This window comes from Anopheles coustani, chromosome 3, assembly GCF_943734705.1.
Source record: "Anopheles coustani chromosome 3, idAnoCousDA_361_x.2, whole genome shotgun sequence".
NCBI classification, from domain to species: Eukaryota; Metazoa; Arthropoda; class Insecta; order Diptera; family Culicidae; genus Anopheles; species Anopheles coustani.
Window position 1 is genome coordinate 30,866,743 of NC_071288.1, and position 22,152 is coordinate 30,888,894.

The 22,152-nt window shown below is 46.1% G+C and overlaps 2 protein-coding genes across 2 annotated transcripts; one reads left to right on the forward strand and one right to left on the reverse strand.

Moving 5' to 3' along the window:
- Positions 1 to 3,971: 3,971 nt before the first annotated feature.
- Positions 3,972 to 7,846, forward strand: LOC131261221 (ras-related C3 botulinum toxin substrate 1). Its single transcript, XM_058263191.1, has 4 exons — positions 3,972 to 4,132; positions 4,498 to 4,613; positions 4,701 to 4,933; positions 5,006 to 7,846. Exons 2-4 carry the CDS (start codon positions 4,498 to 4,500, stop codon positions 5,242 to 5,244), a joined length of 588 nt encoding a protein of 195 aa, XP_058119174.1. The 5' UTR covers positions 3,972 to 4,132; the 3' UTR covers positions 5,245 to 7,846.
- Positions 7,847 to 9,157: 1,311 nt separating this feature from the next.
- LOC131259242 (basic proline-rich protein) lies at positions 9,158 to 20,325 on the reverse strand. Its single transcript, XM_058260687.1, has 8 exons — positions 20,311 to 20,325; positions 18,351 to 19,998; positions 18,078 to 18,121; positions 15,288 to 15,465; positions 15,014 to 15,219; positions 14,460 to 14,645; positions 14,233 to 14,388; positions 9,158 to 9,421 (listed from the first exon to the last, which is right to left on the reverse strand). The coding sequence occupies exons 1-8, from the start codon at positions 20,323 to 20,325 to the stop codon at positions 9,158 to 9,160; spliced, it is 2,697 nt and encodes an 898-aa protein (XP_058116670.1).
- Positions 20,326 to 22,152: the final 1,827 nt, after the last annotated feature.

The following is a 22,152-nucleotide window of genomic DNA, read 5'->3' on the forward strand; positions in this document are numbered from 1 at the left end:
GATAGCGATCGTTTGTGTTATGATCGCGACACACTTTGTTATCATTTCGATCTCCAGACTGTTAAAAACCCTACTTTTTGCTGCACTGAAGTTGTTTTTTTATTTGAAAATATCATTTTTTCCAATTATGACCTTCAACACCAACAAAAAACCTTTTCAACGGTACCGAAAACCTTGCGATACGATCAGCAGTTCCATTAAAGAGCTAGAAAAACTGACGACAAAAAGCGCTCGAACCGCACGGTTCAATCAAGTTAATAAAGTCCGTCTATTGATCGTCACCGCAATCGCACAAACGCGCACATACACACACACACATACACACACGATTTGTGCAGTAGGCAGGGGAAGGTTATATTATATTCAAATGCTCACGTCTTCCTGCATCTCCCATCCCCCACCCCCGTAAAAAGGGTCCGTTCCCTCGAGCACGTGTTAAGCCACCCCGCATTGCAGGGGGGCCAGAAGGAAGTGCGCCCTTCGCAACAATCGGAAACCAATCTGTCATATATGTATTGGAGCCAGTGGTTTTTCGACGCCCTTGCGACAGGGTGGACGAGAGAGCATGTGTGTGGGGCCAAAACGCGGAAGACACAGCCCTGGGCACGACCCTGAAACTTTTGAAAAACCCTGAACTGCTGGCGGGGATTTTGCCTTTCAACCTTCGGTCTTCGTAGACTTGAACCCTTCTCCATGAGTGTGCATTGAGACTCGTACTAGGAAAGTACGGAACGGAATTGACCTACTTTACTACTTTATTATATAATTATTTAGTATTTGTCATTTCCTACAATTGGTTTGCTTGTGTCGAGTTTATTCTTTTTTGTTAAAAGAATGCCGAACAAACTTATTTCTTGACACAAAGTTGACCTCCTTCAAATCAGATCAAATCGGAAATCAGTTCAAACCCCATCGTTTGGGCGACGATCGAATCGATTCGTCTTTCCGTACTTGAAATCGGCGAATCGATGCTCCTTGCAACAGGTTGAATCCTTGAACCATACGAATCCGAAGAAGGCACCCGAAAAATCGTTATCCTTCGGTGACGAACGTCCCGACGGTACTGCCCGACGAGCCTTCCCCAACGGAACCAACCAGGTGGCAAAGGAAGGAAAATCGCACAGGAAAAATACATACATACCAGAACAGAAAAAGGGAGGAAAAAAGGACGAGCTTTCACCATCGCCAGACCGCCACTGATTGGTTGGCCAGCTTCCGGTGGGGCGACTGCGCATTCGTTTATGTACGGCGGATCGGTTCGTCTTATCGTCCTTTTGTTGGCCCGCGTGGGGCTTTGTTTGGCTCGCCACGTGGCCGTGTGTGTGTGTGCCTGTGTTATCAGAGCCCAGGGGTGTTATATACCGACAGGCCTTACCTTTTTGCCAACCGTGCCTCGTCGAGGCGGAACAAGGATGGGAAGTTCGGCATTCGTTTCGTTGGTTGGTTGGTTGGCTGGCTGCTTGGATGGAGCTTTTTTCTTCAGCACGTGCGACGATCGCCTGAACGCTGACGATGGGCCTCCGCCTTTTGCGTACACGTTTTTCAACAAGTGCAAGTCGGCGCGACGCCTCCGGTGGTCGTCCTTTTTCTTCCACCGGCCCAAGACAATGCCTCTTTCGGTGGGGGCAGTAGAAGAAATCCCACCACAAACCCGCCGGGCCGGCCTTTAAGGCCTTGATTTTCTTCCTCTGCCATTCGCCACCTTTATTCTCCACCGGTGGAAACTTTCGCACGCCTCGGTGCGATTTAATTTGCGCAAAATAATTCCATTAACGGCGGTTTCGTGATGATGAGTTGCGCCCCCGAGTCGACCAATCGTAGTATCCATACGATATTTGCCTTTGGGTGAGAGGCTTCGAGCGTTACATAGAACTCCTCCCGGAAGGCGTTCTTCCCGATACTGCTTTGAAGGATTGCATAATAATGAGCAGTGGAAGAAGTTGACCATAGACAAAACTTTTACCTTATGGATCGGTAACGAATGGAAGGATGTTCTGGTAGCACGTGTTCGAAAACGCATGTGATTGTTGATTCACTGTTTTATGAGTGAAGACGTAATTCTGTGATTTTCCGAATAATCGTTTGTACTATTCGGTTTTCGATATGTATTGAACACGCTTTAGAACACGCAAAGAAAGTTTTATGATTAAAAGAATTTGGTGTATTATCACAATCGGAGTTAGTAAAGCAACTAGTTGTTGTTTTTAATCTGTTTTAAAAATGTTATGTATCTGAAGATTTGAATTGGTTTATCGGTCACGTTGTGTTGTCTAGACACACTTTCAGAAATAATTTACCCAAATGAGGTCGAGGCTAAATAAACTTGTTTCAATTATTTACTTTATTCTCTATCTTGCGTGTCGTTCTATATCATTTACAATTTTCATGATTTTAATAATTGAAAAATTAACACATCAATGTATGGCTTTTATGTAACACAGTGTTATAATTCTGGAGCTTGAAAATATAACCAAATAGTAAGGAGTTTTACTACTTTTGAACTTTCAAGAGCAACGAATCCATAGTTTATCTTCACCAAAAAAATCCTGCATCCAAAGCATCGTTGAAGCTGGCACCTTACGGAATCCCATCCCATCGCCCATTCTCGTACACAATATCGATTACCGGCAGTCCAGTAGTAATATTGCGTACGGATGGCAGTTCGCAAAATTATTTTCCCATAAATTACCCACCAGCGGAACCGCTTCCGTAACGCCAGCGTACTGCTGACACTGTCGACACAGCAGAAGACAACCCCCCGGTGGGCGAAGAATTGGCAAAAGGAAACGATGTCCTTTGCTTTGGCCGCATCACGACAAACTGTGCGAGGGCAGGAGGAAGAAGGATGTGCAGATTGGAAGGACCGGTGGTCAGAGGAAATGATTCAAAAAATTGAGGCACCGTTGTGCGGAGCTTTGCTGCGGAAGAGGTGAAAAGTTTCGGGATTTTTTGTTACTCTGGTTCCTACTCTGCAAATATCTTAACTAGATGGCACGGGCTGTTTAGTTTGCTGAGTTGTTCTTTGCACTCGCCGAAGAGTTTCTACAAATTATCCCGAAAACTTTTCGTCAGTATGTAATGAAAAATTCCTCCGTGTTCCTTTCCCTATGGTCATGCCCGCGTACCATCGAGAAATACGGTGGAAAGGAGTTCCCTGCACCCTGCATGCAGAGGGTGACAATGTAGACAAGTGAAAGTATTGGAAATTTGGTAAAGTAATAAATCTTTCAGCTTTCGTTAGCGGTGTGCATTTTTCCCTCTTTTACGACGAAAGCTGAGTATGGTTTGTGGTAAACGTTAAAACAATGGAATGGGTGCTTGTTTTAATCAGTTTAAGTAGCTAAAACTGCTTACAAAGTTTTCTCTATGTGATCCAAAATGGGTTATACTTAATTTGTAATGCATAGATGTTTCGGTGATAGTGAATTAAATCAACTGTATCAGCTACAGTATGTGATACATGCAGGTAGTTTAATACGACAGGGCTAACTTTGTTGGAAGTTATACTTACATACGTTCGTACAATAGATACAATGGACAATGCATATTAATTGATAGTCTTAAATTTATCCGGATATGAACAAAAGACGAAATAGCTTAAGGTTTAAATTAACATATTTTTTTTTGTAAAAGTTGCCGGTTCAGATCACTTTCTCTCTGCAAGTTGCATAAAATCTTGTATCCAACTTCAGCACTTGCGTACCGTTTATAATGTATTACACTATAATTTGTGATATTATTTTCAAACACTAGAAAAGACGGAAACATCATACTAGCGATAAGGTTAATGGAAAAATCTTTAATTTGTGGGCTCAATTGTAAAAATCTGTTGAAATGTAAAAAAACTTAAAGAAGTTTTGATGTGCAACAGTGCTGTCATTATTGTCATTCTCAGAAACGTCAAACTTTTTACAACTAGTTCACCCTGCTCCGACCCGAGTCGCCTTGTGCACAGCGGAGTCTTCGGAATATTGTGTTGTTGCTGCCGCAAAAGTAAATGAACAATCGAGCAAATTTCACCGGAGTGCTCAAGGCAGACTGGCTTTTTCCGTTTTTTCGTGTGTTGTGTGTCCGTAATTGTTAGTACAGTTTTCGTTGTGTACAGTGTTACCAATTTAAGTTCCCCCCGAAGGTAGGCGCAGATGGGAAAACCGTCTTGGGAAAACCCCCACACACAATCCAGACCAGGCGTTGTCCCCGTCCGGTTCAATTACTCGTTGCATCCGTGCTGTCTAGCCGGACGGAATGGCACTGCTCTAGTGGCACGTTGACCCGGGGATGAAGAAATTGTCAGTTGCATCGCAAGCCGTCCATGCATGACCAGTGCAATTGTGACACCGGAAAACGGAACCGAGGCGGTGTGCGCGTGTGTGTATTTTCATCGACAGAAAACGAATTAATCACGCTTGTTTTGCGTATCTTTCTTTTCCTCTTGTCATCCCGCTTTCATCGGCGTGAAAATTGTGTGCCGTTGGACGTTCCATCACGGTGGAGCAGATGTCATCCGGAAGGCCGATCAAATGTGTCGTCGTGGGCGACGGCACGGTAGGCAAGACGTGCATGCTGATCAGCTACACGACCGACAGCTTTCCCGGCGAATATGTGCCCACGGTGTAAGGAAACGATGTGTCATCGGTGGCGCCACCGATGGAAGTAATGGCCTTACTAACACAATGTGTTACCATTTCGCTCTCCGACAGGTTCGACAATTACTCCGCACCGATGGTCGTGGACGGGGTGCAGGTATCGCTAGGGCTGTGGGATACGGCCGGTCAGGAAGATTACGACCGGCTGAGGCCACTCTCCTACCCGCAAACCGACGTGTTTCTCATATGCTACAGCGTGGCAAGCCCGTCGTCGTTCGAAAACGTTACTTCCAAATGGTACCCTGAGATAAAACACCACTGTCCCGATGCACCAATTATTCTAGTCGGTAAGAACATCTCTTGGCAACCCATCGAGACGGTTTGTCCACATTAATTGACGCTTTCGGCATATCTTTAAGGCACCAAAATCGATCTGCGGGAGGACCGCGAAACAATCAGCGTGCTGGCGGAGCAGGGCCTTTCCGCCCTGAAGCGCGAACAGGGACAAAAACTAGCGAATAAGATACGGGCGGTAAAGTACATGGAATGTTCGGCACTGACCCAGCGAGGCCTAAAGCAGGTATTCGACGAGGCGGTACGGGCCGTGCTCAGACCGGAACCTTTGAAACGACGTCAACGAAAATGTGTTGTGATGTAGAGGTGTGTCCGTGTGTGTGAGTGACCCCTCTTCCCCCTGGTGGATTGGCCACTCCTTGCGCTCGACTGGGCGGGGGGTGTGATGGGGGGACAGGAGCGACCCATGGCGATACATTTAGAGCAAATATTGTACATAGGTTTAGGTACCGCTGTGGCAAACGATAGGAGGAAACGAAACTGGACGAGCAAAAAACAGAAAACCAAGCAAAAAACAAAGAAGCAATGGCGTATGTACGGACACACGCGACGTAATAGGGAGCGGAAATGGCAGACAACAACAAAGGCAACAGAATAAGTAATACTTGTAGCAGAGAGTAAAAAGATTCCACACACTATCCCAGGCTTTGGAAGAAAACAACCACGCGGGGCGGAATCGGAATTGTGAATTCCTTTTCCATGAACAAATTCAAGCGTCATGTCATGTGCCATGCTGTGCAACTGCGTGTTACCGCTGAACATAACTAACCGAGCGATAACGGATGTGTCATGAAATGGAGAGTCGACCAAAACAAAACAACAAAGAAGTGAATTAATGAAGATGGTGAGGCACAAAAAAAAATAAAAAAAAAGGAATCCAAGACCATCCCATGCGAAAGGGCAAAGCAGAGCGATAAGAGATCGAGCGACTCGTTTGAAGCGTTGAGACATCATGCCCCACAATACAAGGACAGCCATAGGTCAAGAAACAGGAGCACAGCAGTTGGGCAGTTACAAGAAGAAGCAGTAAACTCTCCAAACAACCGAAAGCCGAAAATACCTCACGTAAAAGTTTAGTTTTCGTCCTCATTTCGCAATTTAATCGTACTCGAATCGATAAGGAATCAAAACAACAACCCCCCGTGCGCAGTTGAGGAAGGGAATGGGAGCGGATACAATATGTCTGCGTGTTCATTCGTTGTTGGGACGCGCATTGGCAATTTTCTTATACCTCTAGCTACATGTTTTGCACCAAATGGCCAATGGATGCCGGTAGCTCTCAAACACACAGTTTAGGCAAGGACGAACTTTCGAGAGCGTGTTAGGGAAGCTATCTTATAGGTTTAATAGGTTTTTGTTTGCCGTATAATTAGCAGATCAGCTTTTTAACTACCCTAGCCCGCACCTTTTCTTGGCGCGATACGACGAATCATTCGTATCGCCACAAGAAAGGTGCATCAGGCAGCAATAGAAGGAAGGAAAGGCAAAAGAAAGAAGCCAACCGATTATCTCATGAGTAAATCTCATTCCATGACGCACCGAGACGAAACCAATCCCGTCACATGATGTAGTAGTTTATATAGGAATATTATTTTCAATAATTTAACCTGCCTCGAAAACGGAACGAAAATGCTGTACGCGTGTAGTTGGCATTTAACGAAGAAAATGGAAAAATGCGGTCAAAGTAGGTTTCGGAGAGCCAAAGTGTTTTTATTACTACTTTTAACTTGTTTAGGGTAAGCGTCGTATGAATTCTGCATTTCCTAGAGTTTGTTTTTTTTATATACATCTAATATCATCCTTTTGAATCATCATGCAATCATACGGGAGAACGAACGGGAGGAACGGGAGTAGGAGAAGAATTGGACAGTGCGTCAATTTCCAGAAGTCAGGCCTCTCCGAAAAATCCGGGAGAACAGAGGGCGCAGTAACGAGTACAAGGAAAGCTAAACCGGCGTAAAACAGTAGAAGAGCATCGTTGTAGTTTCTAGTCGCGTAAATGATTTAACAAAACATTTTGAAAACCAGTCAACCTTAGAAAATCCGCTCTGGTGGTAAAGATAGGAAGAGAGAAAGAGAGACCAAGGAAAAGAAGGGTATCCCCTAGGCGCCATCGTGTAGGAGTCAATTAAATGGAAAATTGAAGAATTTATTCTTTACCTTTTTTTCCTTTTTAATACGTTTTATGTGCCCGTAAAAGAATCTTGTGTAGTCAGAATATATAGTACGAGTTTTGGTGGATGCTTCCGGCGAGTTTTAGTTTGGACTTGTTTGCGCGAATCGGGTTTCCGAATGCAAAATTGAACGTTCACTTTTGTACGCTGCCATAGAATGTGTTTCTTTAATTTAGTTTTCATGTTTGCAACTAAACAATCCGTGCCCGTATTATTATGTTTAACCACCATCCCGTTTCCTTTCGGGTTTGTCATCATGTTCCGTGTAGTTTTTTTGCCCCCGTCAAATAAATTTCCGTTTTCGAAAAGAGGAGAGAGAGTGCGAGACAAACAAAGTTGTAAACGTAACAGTGATGAAGAGAGTCTAGGAACGAATGAAAGTAACAAAGAGTGTAGAAAAACAAAAAAACAAACAAACAAACAAACAAAAGAGTAAAACAGGTAACGGAGATGAAAAGGGAGAAAGGGAGGGAGGGTATGGTAAAAAAGAGGGCCCCCGAGACACGTTCTCACAAAACCGTTTCTGTTTTTCGATATTTATTTTTCATGCTTGATTGTAGAATTTAAAAAACCACAAAAAACGAATCATAACAACGGAGGAACGTACGAACGGAAACGTCGAACTGGCGAACAAACAAACAACCAAACAAACGAACAGAAAGTACTAACATCTTGCATTTGCTATACAATAAAAACTAATCCTCGTGTTCTAGTTTCCTTTACTTCGGCTCGTTTTGCGCTGTGTTTGGTTTCTATCTGCGAAAGAATGGTTCTAATTCCGTGTTCTTCAACCTTGTACCTAAAAACATGATGAGTTTTTCCTTTTCAAACAGCTTTACTTTAGGAATGTTCCAGCACGTCTCCCACATACGAAATGAATAAGATCATTTTTATCTATCTAGTCTACCACCGTTGCGTTTATCTGTGCCATTAAGTGTAGTTTTTCTTGTCTTCGATCTGTTGAAGGATGTTAAGGGTGTGCGATATCATGTACTGCTATTGCTTTCCTGCTCTATTAGTTGCATTCGTAACTTTCTAAACCTCTAAGCGCTGTCGTGTTCAATTATGCAGTTGTCTAACTTATTGTTATCAATGTTGCAAATGTTTTGTTCACGGCTTCGACCGGGGTCCAATTTCCCAATCTTTTCCCCTCCGTACGCGGGTCATTTTCGGGTATTGACTTTGTTGATGTGACTCACTGCATGTATTTTTATCTCCTCACTTAGGGCCGCTTTTCACGGTGGAAAAGAACGGCGAAGTAATGGCTGCCCTGCTGCCTCCGTTTTGCTTTTTAGCGTCTCTCCGGTTTGGTTTCTGATTTCAACTTTTCACTGGACGGAGGAAAAGCTGTTCAGGTAATGTCGTCGTTTCCGGTTGATTAGTTAGCCGCTGCTCGGGGATTCGTCATCTGACTAATCGGTATTTTTAACACTACCGAAAGGTAAGAATAATTATAAATTTGACTGTGTTTAGGACTTTAAACAAACGTTAAAGCCAGCATATTAGCATGCAAGCTCATTTTATCTGGCATTCATTTTTGTTTGATGATAGTTTTATGTTTCTGGCATTTGATGGCAACTTGTTTCGCGGCTTTAGACACAATCGCGTTTAAATGACCCTAGCCGGGACGGATGAGTTTTCAGTATACTTCCAATTTGAATTTTGTTTAGGATCCGATAGGCTTCCTATCACTTGTACGAATAATGGAAGATAATTTTATGTTATTTATGTGTCTTGAGTGACTGTGAAACACGATCTGTTCCATTGGTTTGGTTTAATTGTCCAAATGTTTCATTTTAAGACTTAGTACGTGGCGTGTTTTAGACATTTTTTACAAATGGAACACACTTTTTTCGCGATCTCCAATAGCTTTGATATTCGTAGGGTTTTGTCAAAAAGTTATGCAATAGTCTCATTACGACATAACCTGGCTCGATCTTTTTTCTTGTTAGCTCGGTTTCTATCATGTTATCTAACTAAATTACGTTTCCGTTCCGGCAACATTCACTCGGATATTCACTCACCGTCCAAAAAGCATTATGCTTAGTACGTGCGGAACGGCTTCGGATGGATGGCCCGGCCATCCCGACGGAAGGGCAACGCGGATGTGACCGGTTCGACTTTCTGCACCTCTGGGCTCGGCTCGTCCGCCACCGACAGGACGATGCACTCGGTCGGAATGGTGAGCGATGCGGTCAGCGAAGCGGTCGCCAGCGGAGGCACCCGAGCCGGTTCGTAGTCGATGCTGCGGCAAAGCGCATCCACTCCGGACACACTCGCCGTCATCCGGCGCATGGACGACGATCGCTGCGGGGAAAAGGGGGCAGAAAGAGAGAAACGTGTGGTTCGCGGTGAACGTTAACATCCTTGCACTAACCGGAGGGGGGTTTTTTGGCCAACCACACGTCTCCATCGGCCAAGGGCGATAGTGGTCGTGGTGTGAAGGGCGCGATCTATGACATTCGGGTGACATCCGGAAGAGATGGGACATTTCTGGGGAAGTGTGTGTGGGACATGTTGCGCGGTGCATCGGTGCCAAGCGGTGCATATACCATGTCGGTGACGGGGTGAATGTCGGATGGTGCTACGAAATACGATCAAACATGACACTTCTTACTTCTTATCGATTACAGTTCATGCACTTACGGGAACAAGGAGTGAGCCAGTTACTTGCGCGCGCCGGAAGCCCAACTTTTCGATCGAGGCGAAGAGGCGCGACAGGATCTCCCCGGGCTGCGTGTCTGCGGCTGCATACAGGTGTGTGTATGTGTGTGTGTGTGTGTGGGTATATCTGTGTGTTTCGGTGCCCAACGTGACTACGGCTCCACGGTTGTGCAGTGGAGTTGCTGCAGTTGCGCATGTTCTAAATCGTCTACGTCAGCTGCCAGCTGCTTTGCTGCTCAAAAAGTCCTAATACCACTCGAATCAAAATACCACTTTATGCTACGTGTCGTGAAGGTTTGTTAAACCTGGGGAAGATTACTAATTGTATAATTATGTTTAAGAAACAATTCTAGAACGAAGCGTTAACGGCTACTTTCGGCACAAGGAGCTAAGCTGGAATATCCTTTCACTGCGGTAAAAAATGGGGAATTACAACGAAAGCTTGGTTTTTTATCGATTCAATATATATTTTGTTTTTGTGTTTTATTACTCAAGTCTAGCGTATAGTTTGATTTCTTTTTACTGTTTGCGATTTCATATAGCATCGACATCCATCATCAATCGGGGTTTTTTTTTTGTAATGTTATTATACTCAATTCAGGTAATCATCCTAGTGCTTACTGCCTTTTGGGAGGCTTTCCAATCAATTTCCGAAGAGTATTTGTATTTATCTACCAATTTTTCTTATTTTGCACTTTATTTTTCTTATGCTGTCCCACAAATCGGCAGACAAAAGTTTCATTTCAAATTTGGTTTCTTTTCTGAATTATTTCAATTATTTCGTCTTAATTAAACCACCTCCAGCCATACTTTTCTATTCTAGTTAGTCCAATCCAATCTTCCTCCAACCCCGATGGCCCCTCCCCCAGGGGTACGCCTCGCAAAACGCCAGCAATCAACGCGGACACGGACAGTACAGGTGTGTATGTGTGCGCCGCACTTACGTACGCAGGTTACGTATGTTTGAACTGAAATTAGTCACAATTTCCGATTGGGGATACGTTAATTTCTTCGACTACGCCTTGGTTGGTTTGGTTGAATGGTATGGCATGTTTGAATTATGAAACATTGTTTTGGTAAAACAGTTGTTAATTATATTTCATATACAAGTTGAGGCGCTGAAATCCAATGATTTGCGTACAGAAATGTGTTTTTCAAAAAATGTTTTACCAACCAAAAAGAAGATGGACAGAGCACTTTACAAACAGTGAGCAAAAAGTAGGTGAAAAAAATCATTTACTTCACTTTCCCAAACTTTTCCAAAGCACACGATTCATCATCGACGAAATGCTTTCTGCAAATATTTCCTTTTTCAATTGGTGTTGTGGAAGAAGTAGTACTTTGATTTACGTAGTCAGTTGTTAAATCAATCATCTTCAACTGAATGTGAATCTCTAGATGGAAGTATTCTACATGTGCTTGAACGTCTTAGACGACAATCTATTCTAACATTTGTACCTCATTCTCGTGTGATCTAAAGGAAAGCGTTTTAACCGCAAACTGGATCAACAATACCACACTTTTTGCTCAACTGTTTTACGTGCACTCAATGGATTGCAGGATCAAGAAGTGAGTTGTTAAATATCGATTAACTTTTTGAGACTACGGTGCGTACAGAAATCGAAATTTGGTTGATCTTGATGAAGAAAATGAAAATGTTTAAACAAGAACGACGTGTCAAAAGGAAGAAAATCTTGTGAATATCTAAGCGATGGTTTCACTGTATTTCGACTACAACTAAATAAAGTGATGTGGCCTCAAAACACTACTCCCAGAATGTGGTACGTCTTATATGGCTTTGCTGGTGCAATCGTCATGAGCGTGGTACTGTACTTTTCGGTTCTATTTTACGCATCTGTATCATAAATAACTGTAATACTACGGTTTGGTATACAACTTTTGTGTTTATGTGCTGCTTTCTTTACATGACTTTGGGGTTTCGTAATGTGAACGATATTTGTTTTACTACATATCGAATCAGTTCTGTGAACGTGTGTGATTTATCAAAGGTTTGCGTGAATGCTTTCAGCTGCTTTATATTTGGCCTTGCATTTGTTTTTTTTTTCAGATTTATTATTTACTTACTACGTGCTTAAAATATATAGCAAAACAAAATAAACAACTGTAACAGAGAGTCAACGAGCCGCAGCTACTCAAAACCCATAGCGTCAAACTTACTGGATCAAATTGAATCAACCTCAACTGGCAACACAATTCACTAGGTAACGAATAACGATAAATATGCTGGAAAACGTTTCGTAATGACGCTTTGTATGACAAATTTTGGCATTGGTACAATGCTACTACGTACTAGTTGGGTTTTGAACTGTCTTCTTGTTCTTGAGAAGGTTTTTTTTTGTTTTCGTAACGAAGGAAACTTTCTAATTGTTTGATTTTTAATTTAATCAGTAATAGTAACTACTGCAATTTAAAAAAAATATATGTTAACCATGTTTGATATCGGGAGTAGATGTCTGAAAAAAAATAAGAAAGTGAAAGAGGAAACAATAAAAAGAACACCCGAAAAGAAAGATAGGAAAATTAAGAAAAGGATAGTCGAGAGAGAAAGAAAGTCAAGTAGCAAACGATAAAAACCAAACCATCAAAGGATGCAAACAGAAGAAAAGAAGATAGCTATAAATAAAAGTACTTCACGATAACTAGTAAACAAGCAAACGATAAACGATAAAAATTGGCATCCAACTTTGCACGTGTCCAACACGCCCAATTTATGCCTCGAGCGGATGTAGAAGGTGTAGCTGGCAAAGGCAAACAGAACGCTTATGCAGACTATGGCAGTACTGGATGGTGCGGAAGTGACAGCGACCTCTACGTGGCGGCAAGCAGCGTGGCGTGGCAGAAAGTAGCAATGGCATCGGGCTCGCGGCAGCAGCGAACACCGAACTACTCCAGCTGCGCAGCCTCGGTTGTGTGGTCGCTACTGTAGCTGCACTCTTCCGTTCCATCGGGCTGTGAAATTGGTCCCAGAAGCACAAGATTCGAACGGTATACAACGGTGGAGTATTAGTAGGGTCATGGATATGTGTACGGATGCAGTTAGGCGAATCGGTCGCGTAAATACCAAACACAACAAGGTACGGTGCCGGCAAGAGCTCCCAGCAAGGGCCCTGCTACGGTGGGGGGGGATGAGTAAGAATGGGTGACCGGAAGCGGAAACGGGGGTTCGCGGCACACGCGAATTTCCGAGCACACCGACCGGGGGTTTCTAAACCGTTGAATCCTTTTGTTTTTACGAAAAATTACATCTGCTACACTTCAAAACCAAACCAAACCAAACATACACACAAAACTCTCGCAACGAACGCAGAAAAGAAAACATTAAAAACTTACTTAGCGCGAAAAGAAAACGCCTGACGAAACCGGAGGCAACAAAATGGAAACTCATTTGATTTGACTTTTTTGTTTTCGCATGGAACGTTGGGCCGCGATGGTTTGTTGGAAGATGCTTTTCGGAGCGGGGGGAGAGGAAGGGAGGGCCGGCCGGTATTCAGTACGGAGTCCGTTGGGAGTGAGCTTTTCGCTAACGATTTTTCCACCCCGAACAGTCAATCTTCATTCTCTTTCATCGTGCTATTTTTTCCTATCACTTTCACGCCTTCCTCTTCTTCTTTCTCACTCAACTTGCTCGCCTTCTCGTCGGTATAATACTAATAGAATTTGTACAGGTATTCCTACAACGGTGATCAAAAGAGTTCGAAGTGGGTGAGAAGAGAAAATTAATTTACGTACTGTGGCAATGTTTGCTGTCATAAAATGCTCCTTACTATAAAGATAAATTTATTCATCATGTGTGTGTGTGAGTGCGCCAATTGGAAATTGTTTTTGTGAATACCTTTTGGGTTGGTTTTTTTTTTAAATACTTTGCGGTTAACAAAAATAGAGATTAAATCGCTTTCGTGACTTAAGCTTGCTTTACAAGAGATAACAAAAATAAGTTAACCAACGTTATACGCCACTAACAGCGGAATGAAAAATAGAGTAAATCGAACTACTGAATCGTAGAAAGAAGTTAAATATTACAAGAGCGTTAAAAATATGTAAATACAATATATATATATAAATACAATATATTTAGCGTAGTATGTTTTTTTTTCCAAGAGCGAGCAGAGCGATTAAATGGAGGCGAGAAAAACCAAACGTCTACCAGCGGAAAAGGTTTGCTTCACGATTTGTGTTTGGCTCTTCACTAAAGGAAACACGCACTGCTCGGGCTCTTAACTAATTAAACGACACAATTTCGGCGTGGGAGTGGGGGGGGGAGTTGGGGGGAAAGAAAGTGGGCTACCATACGTGGGACGGTCGGTTGTTTGCTGTTAGGTATTTTTTTTGTTTGTTTTGCTCGTAATTTTTCTTTCTTTTCTGATCATTTTTGCTGTCGCTGGTTTGAAGCTTTACTCTAACAAGTTCTCCAACGAGCCAGCACCAGACTTTACCTGCGTGGAAGGGCTCGGCGTGATCGGGTGCTCGATCTGCTTCAGATACTCCTTGTCGTCGAAGATCTTCTTGTCGCCGCCGCCCGGTTTGTGCTTGAGGTTGTCGAGCGAACCGATCTTGCTCTCAGCCTTAATGTCCAGCTTCTGGGTTACGATCTATGGAAGGGAGGAACGAGGAGGACGCAAGCTAATTAATCAGTTCATTCCCACACCAAGACATGACCCACCTTAACGTCACCTCCGCCGGGTTTGTAGGTCATGTTATCCTTGGAGCCAATTTTCGGTTTCGCTCGCTCCTTGAAGTCAGTTTTGATGGATTCGATGCGTTTGTCACCGCCGCCCGGCTTGTGGCTGGCGTTATCCAGCGAGCCGATCTTCGGCTTCGCATTCCACTGCAGCTTCGTGCTGATGATCTACATTGGGTTGGAAAAAAAATCATAAACCAGAGATTTTCATAGTATTTAAGTTAAAACAAAGCGATCGTCACTTTTGATGCGAAGATTTTCAAGAATTCATTAAACTAGATTACGCATCCAACGTGATCGATATGACTTCTTTATAGTCAAGCAAAACAATTCTACGATCAAAAATGGTTGGTGAGAACTACACCGAGTCTTCGTAAAAGTTCGAATTTTACTTTCACGCAACATTTTCAGCTGGAAGGAACGAGGAAGATAATCTAACAAACACTTTTCACGCACGGCTAACAAAACACGTTCGGTAAATGGAATGTTTGTTTATGCAATAACACTTCACAACTCCATACAATACAGACACTTACCTTCTTATCACCGCCTTTCGGCACATATGCCTCGTTCTTTGCCTCAATCCTCGGCGCCGCCTTCACCTCGATCTTCTTCGTCTCGATCTTCACATTGCCACCGCCCGGCTTGTGGCTCGCGTTCTCCAGTGAGCCGATCTTCGACTTCACCACCTTCAGGTTCGGTGACGGCACTCCGCCGACCTGTATCTTGTTCATTGGTACTTCTGAAATGGACAACGGATGGGAAAGTGAGCGCGGATCCTTATCCCTTTCCCGGACGCCGTTCCCTTACTTTTAATAAGCGGCTGCGGTTCGGAGGGCGTCTCGGGTGTTTTCGCGTTGGCGCGCTGCTTCGACGTACTCCGCGATCGGCTCTCGGACGAGATGTTCTCTGGCCGTCTGGCTAGGCCCGGTATCTTGCTCGGCGACTTCAGTGGCGACGCTGGCGATGCTAGCGCATTGGGACGATCCTGTCAAATGGGAACCCAGCAAACACGATCAGTGACTCGGTCGCCGATGCCACCCTCGTACTAGCTTCTTCCACCCAACCACCCACCCACAAATTGGTACTCATAATCCCACACTCCGCCTCGCCACCTCCCGCCATTGCATGGTAGGTCGGGAAACGCCGGCACCGTGGTTCCACTTCCTTTTAGAGCACGGGCTTGATTGATCGTGTTTCAATTTCGCGCGCACGGCATGGCGAAAAACAACGGGCAGCGCGGGCGGCACGGGACACGGGGCACGGGACGGAACAAAAACCCATCGACATAAAACTCAACCCACAAACCAGCGGTGCGTATCCGCCGACAGGCCGGTGGAAAAATCGATCGCCTTATTTTGGCGAAACCGATGTGTTCGCGCATCAGCTGAGGATGTCGCAAAGGGGTTGTTGGGGTGGTGCTGCCGGTCGTGGCCGCTCTTGCATTGTGACCTTTTGCAGCCGTACCGTTTACTCTTGCGTGCGTGAAGATGGTGCCGATATCGGTGCCGTTGTCTCTCGCCGGCATCGGCATAAACGTCCTAAATGGTTCCACAAACAGCCGTCGTCGCCGTCTCTGCCGCCGGCCGTTACGACCCGGACGCAAATGATCCATGCACCAATGGGAATGAAGATTCGTAAAGAACGTTCGAGAAATCATAACCCATGCCGGATGGTTCCACGGTGGCCAAGGTTTGCTTGGTGCCCCCCCGAAGAAACTGATAGTTGAACCTTCAGCGATGCGCAACGGACTGCATTGGAAGCTGTTGGCCTTCGGTAGGTATCGGTTTGTTTTTCTACACCTTCCAACTTCCTTTTGGTCGTGTGGGAATGTGTTTTGCTTGACTTTGTTTTTTTCTCCTGGCACGCTCCTAACATCATAATCTTCAACCATCGGTCGACGGCACACCCTTACGCGCGCACTACATTGTCAGAGATCGTTTCTTCGGCGACCGACCCGACGATCACTTGTCTGCGGGTTGACCTCGCCTCGCACGACGCGGCATAGACCTCGCGAGTGTGGCGTGCCCTTTTGCTCTGGCGTGGACATGTTTTAAAAATAGTACTGCAACGAGAGGGTTTTCCCTTCGGGAAGCCGGAAACTGGTTCAAGGCGAAGTTTATTTGAGCCAAAAGAAGCTCATCGTTGCAGACAAACTGTGATGTTTTGATGGGGCAATTGTTAGTACTTCGCATGTAGAACGGTTGTGTTACAGTGCGTAAAAACGGATAATCAAGTTTTCATTCATTTAGGAATTAACTGTGAACTTTCTTCGCAATTGAGGTACGTTGTCTTTCAAAAAAGTTATACCAATCAAGATCGTGACCTACATTACGCTAGTTCCTACGGTTTCTTAGAGAATATATTTCACAAAATTGTGCCTTAGGAGGATTGCTCTAACACAATGTAGGATCTGAAAAAAAACTACGCAAATAGCTTAAAAAATAGAATAAAACATTATTGCTACTTTCCAATTTCTCTTTCTTCCTGTATAATTTGTTGTAACTCAATAGTTACAACGCATGTACGTTTTAAATATTGTGACAAAAATATTCGTAATTTCATAGCGAATGAGTGGACTATAGAGTTGTGTAATTCTTTTTCAGAATCATGAATCTGAGTGGTTCTTTCCATCGTTGTAGAGATTCATTAATCTTTAAGTGAGAGATTCATGAATCCCAAATAATCATTGACGTTAAAAGAATAGAAAACTAAAGACCAAAAAATGGGTAGAGAAACTTCGTTTTTTTTTTCGCATGATCCACGCCAATGAAAGATTCATCCAGATTCGTGAAAGATCCATGAAAAGTTGATGAAGATTCATTATGGTTTCGAAAGATTCGTCAATGTTTGAAGATTCGCATCCCAAAAGATTCATGAATCAATCTGGATGAGTTATAAATGAAAGATTTATGTGAATGAATCTCGTCTAAATATTCGTAAAGCACAACACTTGTAATCTTGCCTCGTAAAACTTTCTACTAAAAACTGTAGTTTTTTTAATCATAGCATATTATTTTTTTTAAATTTCCTTTGTTTTGCGATCTAACTCTTTTTGATTAAAAATATATAGCGCCTTGGCTATAAATTGACACACATTTCAAAAGCCCTATCATACTTTTATCCGTTTCATCGAATATAATTGAACGAGTTTAGATTCACCTTTCACGAAAGGAAAATTAAACCCGTCACAGTAATTTATTCGACAGGAAACTTCCCCGTTGGTAAAATTACAGCTTTGCAGTAAGCAAAATTGACTTGCACTAATATGATGCCAACTAATGAAAAAAGCATAGCGACAAATTATTGCTCCATCAGAGAAACTTTCCGACCATTACCGGAACTGCACCGGCCGACGATTTGGCCGACATTCACAATCTCCGCTCTCGCGGGTAAAATTAGGGTAAATGTGTAAATGTGGCTGGGGAAAAAGTTTTCCATTTGGAAAATGCGCAAACGTGTTTACCAACACCACTCCGAAACTTTTCCGAAACGCAAACATTCTGAGTAGTTTTGCGTGCGAAAACGAATGGGAAATCTTTCTTTTTCCCTTTGTTTTTCATGTGTCGGTTGCGTGCCTACCACGCACCAGGAACTTACCTTCTCCTGAGTGTACTCGTCCACGCCACTATCGTTGTCACCTTCTGGAAGCGCCGGGGTGAACGCGAACGGCGACGGGGAGCATGCGGAATTGGAAGGGAAAAGAAGAAAGAAAGCAAACACACCATTAGCGATTAGAAAGAAGGAAAGCTGCGTGACAGGTCGTGTTGCAACGCGGGTTGGCGTGCAGGTTGGCCAATTGTTCGCTTTCGCTTTTCAAGAGGATGTTCTACGGTTGGTTTCACGTGCCGTGTGTGCCGGAGCAGGGCTTACTGTGATCTGCGGTCAGTTTCATCGCCGACGATGGCATCGTTCGGCCCATCGGCTGCTGGGGAGGTCGGGATCTGCCGGTCCACTCTTGGGTACCGCCGTTCGGAATCTGGAAGGTCACCTTGTCCCCGTGCATGCCCGCCGTCGGTGAAGGTCCCCCGGGCTGCAGTGGACCAGGCGGCCCCATCTTGTACGGTTGCTGCTGGGGCAGGAGTGGTTTTCCCGGCCCGCCCGGCCGCTGGTAGCCGGCGGTAAAGTTATCGTCCGTGTTGGCCGGCGACAGCTGCTGGCTGCCCGGCGTTTGCCCCGGCGAGGACGCGGACGGCTGGCGCGAGGACGGATCCTTGTTGATGAAGTCTTTCAGCGCGTGCAGCGGAACGCGATTCCCTTGCGGTTCGCTCCCATCCGCGGCGTAACTTCCGGCGACCGAGGGAGGGCGCGACGGGATGGACTTTTCCCGGTCACCGATTCCCGAGCCCGGCGGCATGTTGAAGCTGCGCGGTGGACCCCGGGCCGGATTGGGACTGTTGAGTGCGGACGGTCCACCGTCCATCGGGAGTTTCCCGATCACCACGTCTTCGTCGTCATCGATCGAGTGGGTTGCCGAGGGAAGTCCACCAGCACCAGTAGTCCCATCGGGTGTCCCCGAGGTTGGTCTACTGGCGTCTCCCATCGGCCGGTTGTAGAGCGTTGGACGCATACCACCCGAGGGAGGACCTGCCTGTGGTCTACCGGCCTGAGGATCTCCAGTGTATGGAGCTCCCTGCATCGGACCCGCAGGGCGAGGTCCCATTCCGGGCGGCATTCCCCCGCCGCCCAGGTTGGAGTTCTGGGGTGAAATCGTCGGGCGAGGACCTCCCATCGGGCCGGGTGGTCGGACCGGGGGTTGACCTCCCATCATGGGAGGTCGCTGCATGCCTTGCTGAGGCGCTGGAGGTCTCGGTTGCATGCCGGGCTGCGGCATGCCGGGAACGCCAGCCCCGGGTGGGAGTTGCGGACGCATGCCCATGGGGACGCCTGGTGGTTGATGAGGCCCGGGGTACATACCACCCGGCGGAGGTCGAGGCATCGGCTGCTGCTGCTGCTGCTGTGTTGGAGTGCCCGCTCGGGGAGGTCCTCCCTGCACCGGCGGACCTCCCGGTCGGCCGACCATCATCTGCGGAGCACCCGAGGGTGACATACTGGGCGGTCGGGGCGGTTCCATCACGTACCGCTCGGGAAGAACCTGCTGACGCTGGCCGATCAGAGGAACCGAAGGTGGAGACGCACCGATCGGAATCACTTCCCGTTGCAAGGGTGGCCGCCCGATAAGTGCGGCTTTCAGCGGAGTCGACGCCGGGGCAAACTTAACCTCGGGCCGGGGCGCGGACTCGGGAGCGAATCGAACCGGAGCTGGTGGCTCGTTCGGCGAGCGGGGGAAGATCGGCCCCGGGTTCGGCCGTGCCGGAGGAAGAGCGGCGTGCTGCGGTTGGGGCACGGGAACCGGTGCTGGCGAAGGTGGCGGTTTTTGGAGAACCGGCCCGACTACATTGACCGATGCGGGGACCGCCGGGAAGGGGTTGCTGGCGTTGCTGGTGGCAAGGAAGCTGGCGGCGGGCGCCTGTGAAGTGAGCAGCGACGGTTTCGCTTTGCTTTCCGGAGCAGAGAATTTCTGTGTGTGGCAGGAATGGATCAATCAGAGGACATTTAAGAAGAGAATCAGAAGAATCTAAAACCCCTTAGAGGAGGGAGTTGGAGAACCTAAACCGAACTCCTTCAGAATAGGTCAGTATTTGCTGGAAGCTGTCAAAGATAAGTAGTTCAGGTATATCTTAAGGTCAGAAACCCCTCCCTTCGACTCCCGAGAATCTCTCATACAATTCGGCACTCGCCAAAGTGCCCAGACTTTAGGTTTAGACGACAACCCCGTTGAAGTCCAGTGATTCCTCGCGAACTGGAACATCTTCCCGTGCTGATCGCTTACCGTTTGAAAGTCCATCTTTACTAGAGATTTGTCAACGGAACGTAAAAGTCTCACAAATTCGCGGCCAACGGTCGGCTACGGCAAACGCCAAGCCCCACGTCAGGACCAAGACGTGGTCCGGAAGGCGCAAACAAGGCGGGGTTTTCGTCGTCGCGACTGAAAGGAAAAAAGGTGGACCCATGTTTTGTGTGTTTGGTTTCTTCGCTCTCCTCCGTTCGGTGGACATTTGCTAATTAGGACCGCGCCACCATTTGGGCCAGGGCCGGGTTTACGCATGCATATACACCATTCCGGCCAGCAGGTTCCTTGTTCCATTCTGTAGGACAGGTGACTGGGTGATGAGGGGCGCGGGTGGTGCGTCAAATTTGTGGCAAACGGAACCGAAAGGAAACGGTCAGCTTTTTCTCTGACGATAGTCTCGTCCGGCCTCCTAGGTCGGCTGTGGCTTCCGGGCCGAGTTTTCCACTTGTTTTTTTTTATTCGGCGGACTACGTGGTGGGCGAGGGCAGGTAATGTACAACAAGCGGGGGCGGTAGGTCATCTCGCAAACTCTAGAGCTAGACTATAGGGGGGGACTGCCTCAACCCTCACGCAAAAGGGCAGTGCTGTACAGCGTATGTACAATGTCGATCCCACAAGGGTAGGACGCTTATCCTAAGAGGGCTTCAGAGAAGGGGGAACAAATGTCATTAGCTTCAATCTACTTTAAACCGATGAAATAAGTGTTTTGTAATACAACGTTGATTAGGCTGCACAAATATACTTTGCATAACCGTGTCTACCGAAGGGCAATCGTTTGGTTCCGGCAACAAACGGCTAGGAATAAGTTAACTAACTACTTCCGTGACGAATCAGTAGGCTGCGCCTATTCCCGGATCGTCCCATCATTAACGAACGATACGAACTCCCGAAATTAACCTGCCCTACTTCCGCATCGGAAGTGTCTTCCATCACACGATAGCGCATCGCGGTTTCGGATCCTAATCGAGAAATAATGGAAAGCTCAATCAATCCAATCCGGACACATTGAATATTCAATCGTCCAAGGCGTGCGTTCGCTCAAGCCAACCGGGAGCCGCTATGATATCGCGGTATTAAATATTTATCGAATATACCGCAGAAGCAAACGCTTCCCAAGTGATGGGGGCCAGTAAATTTTCGTTCCGATTTCAAAAGCTCGACATTTTGAGCTCCTCGTTGTCATTAGTTCCTGCTGGGCCGATGGGCGTGGAAGCGTGGTTCTTCCCTGCGAATGTGTGGATGGAAATGCCCATCAGTCCCGGGCCGGCGAGGTGTGGGAAAACGAATGCTTGTATGGTCGACATAATTTTGTTTGCGGTGGCCTCGAAGAACCGGTCCAAGGTGAATAAATAAATGTGGTAGGGAAAATATTCTACCCTCTCGGATATGGATGCATGCAGAAAGGCTGCTCCTCCGGGGGACGTATATCATCATCAACATCATCGGAGCGAAAAGAAAAAAGGTAAAAAGAATTGGCCTTTGGTGAATATATGGTACCCTGGATTGCCCCGAGGTCCTCAACAAACGGGTTGGCGTGTGGTAAACGAATTCACCATCGCAATCGTTGACGGGTTTCCACACGGATGTTTCCACGAAGATGAAGAATCGAGTTTCACCCTCGCCGAACCAAACGAAAAGACAAACCACAAAAGCCATCCCTTCAATTTGCGAAATTTAACCTCCCCTTGGCCACCCCGCCAAAACCCCCACAAAAACCCCAAACGTAACTTCGTTGGCATTTCTTTACTCTCCTGGGGCGTCTCTCCTCAAGGCCTCCGGGAAAACCGGTGGTTGGTAGCTGTTCGTGCCCGCCCGGTCGGC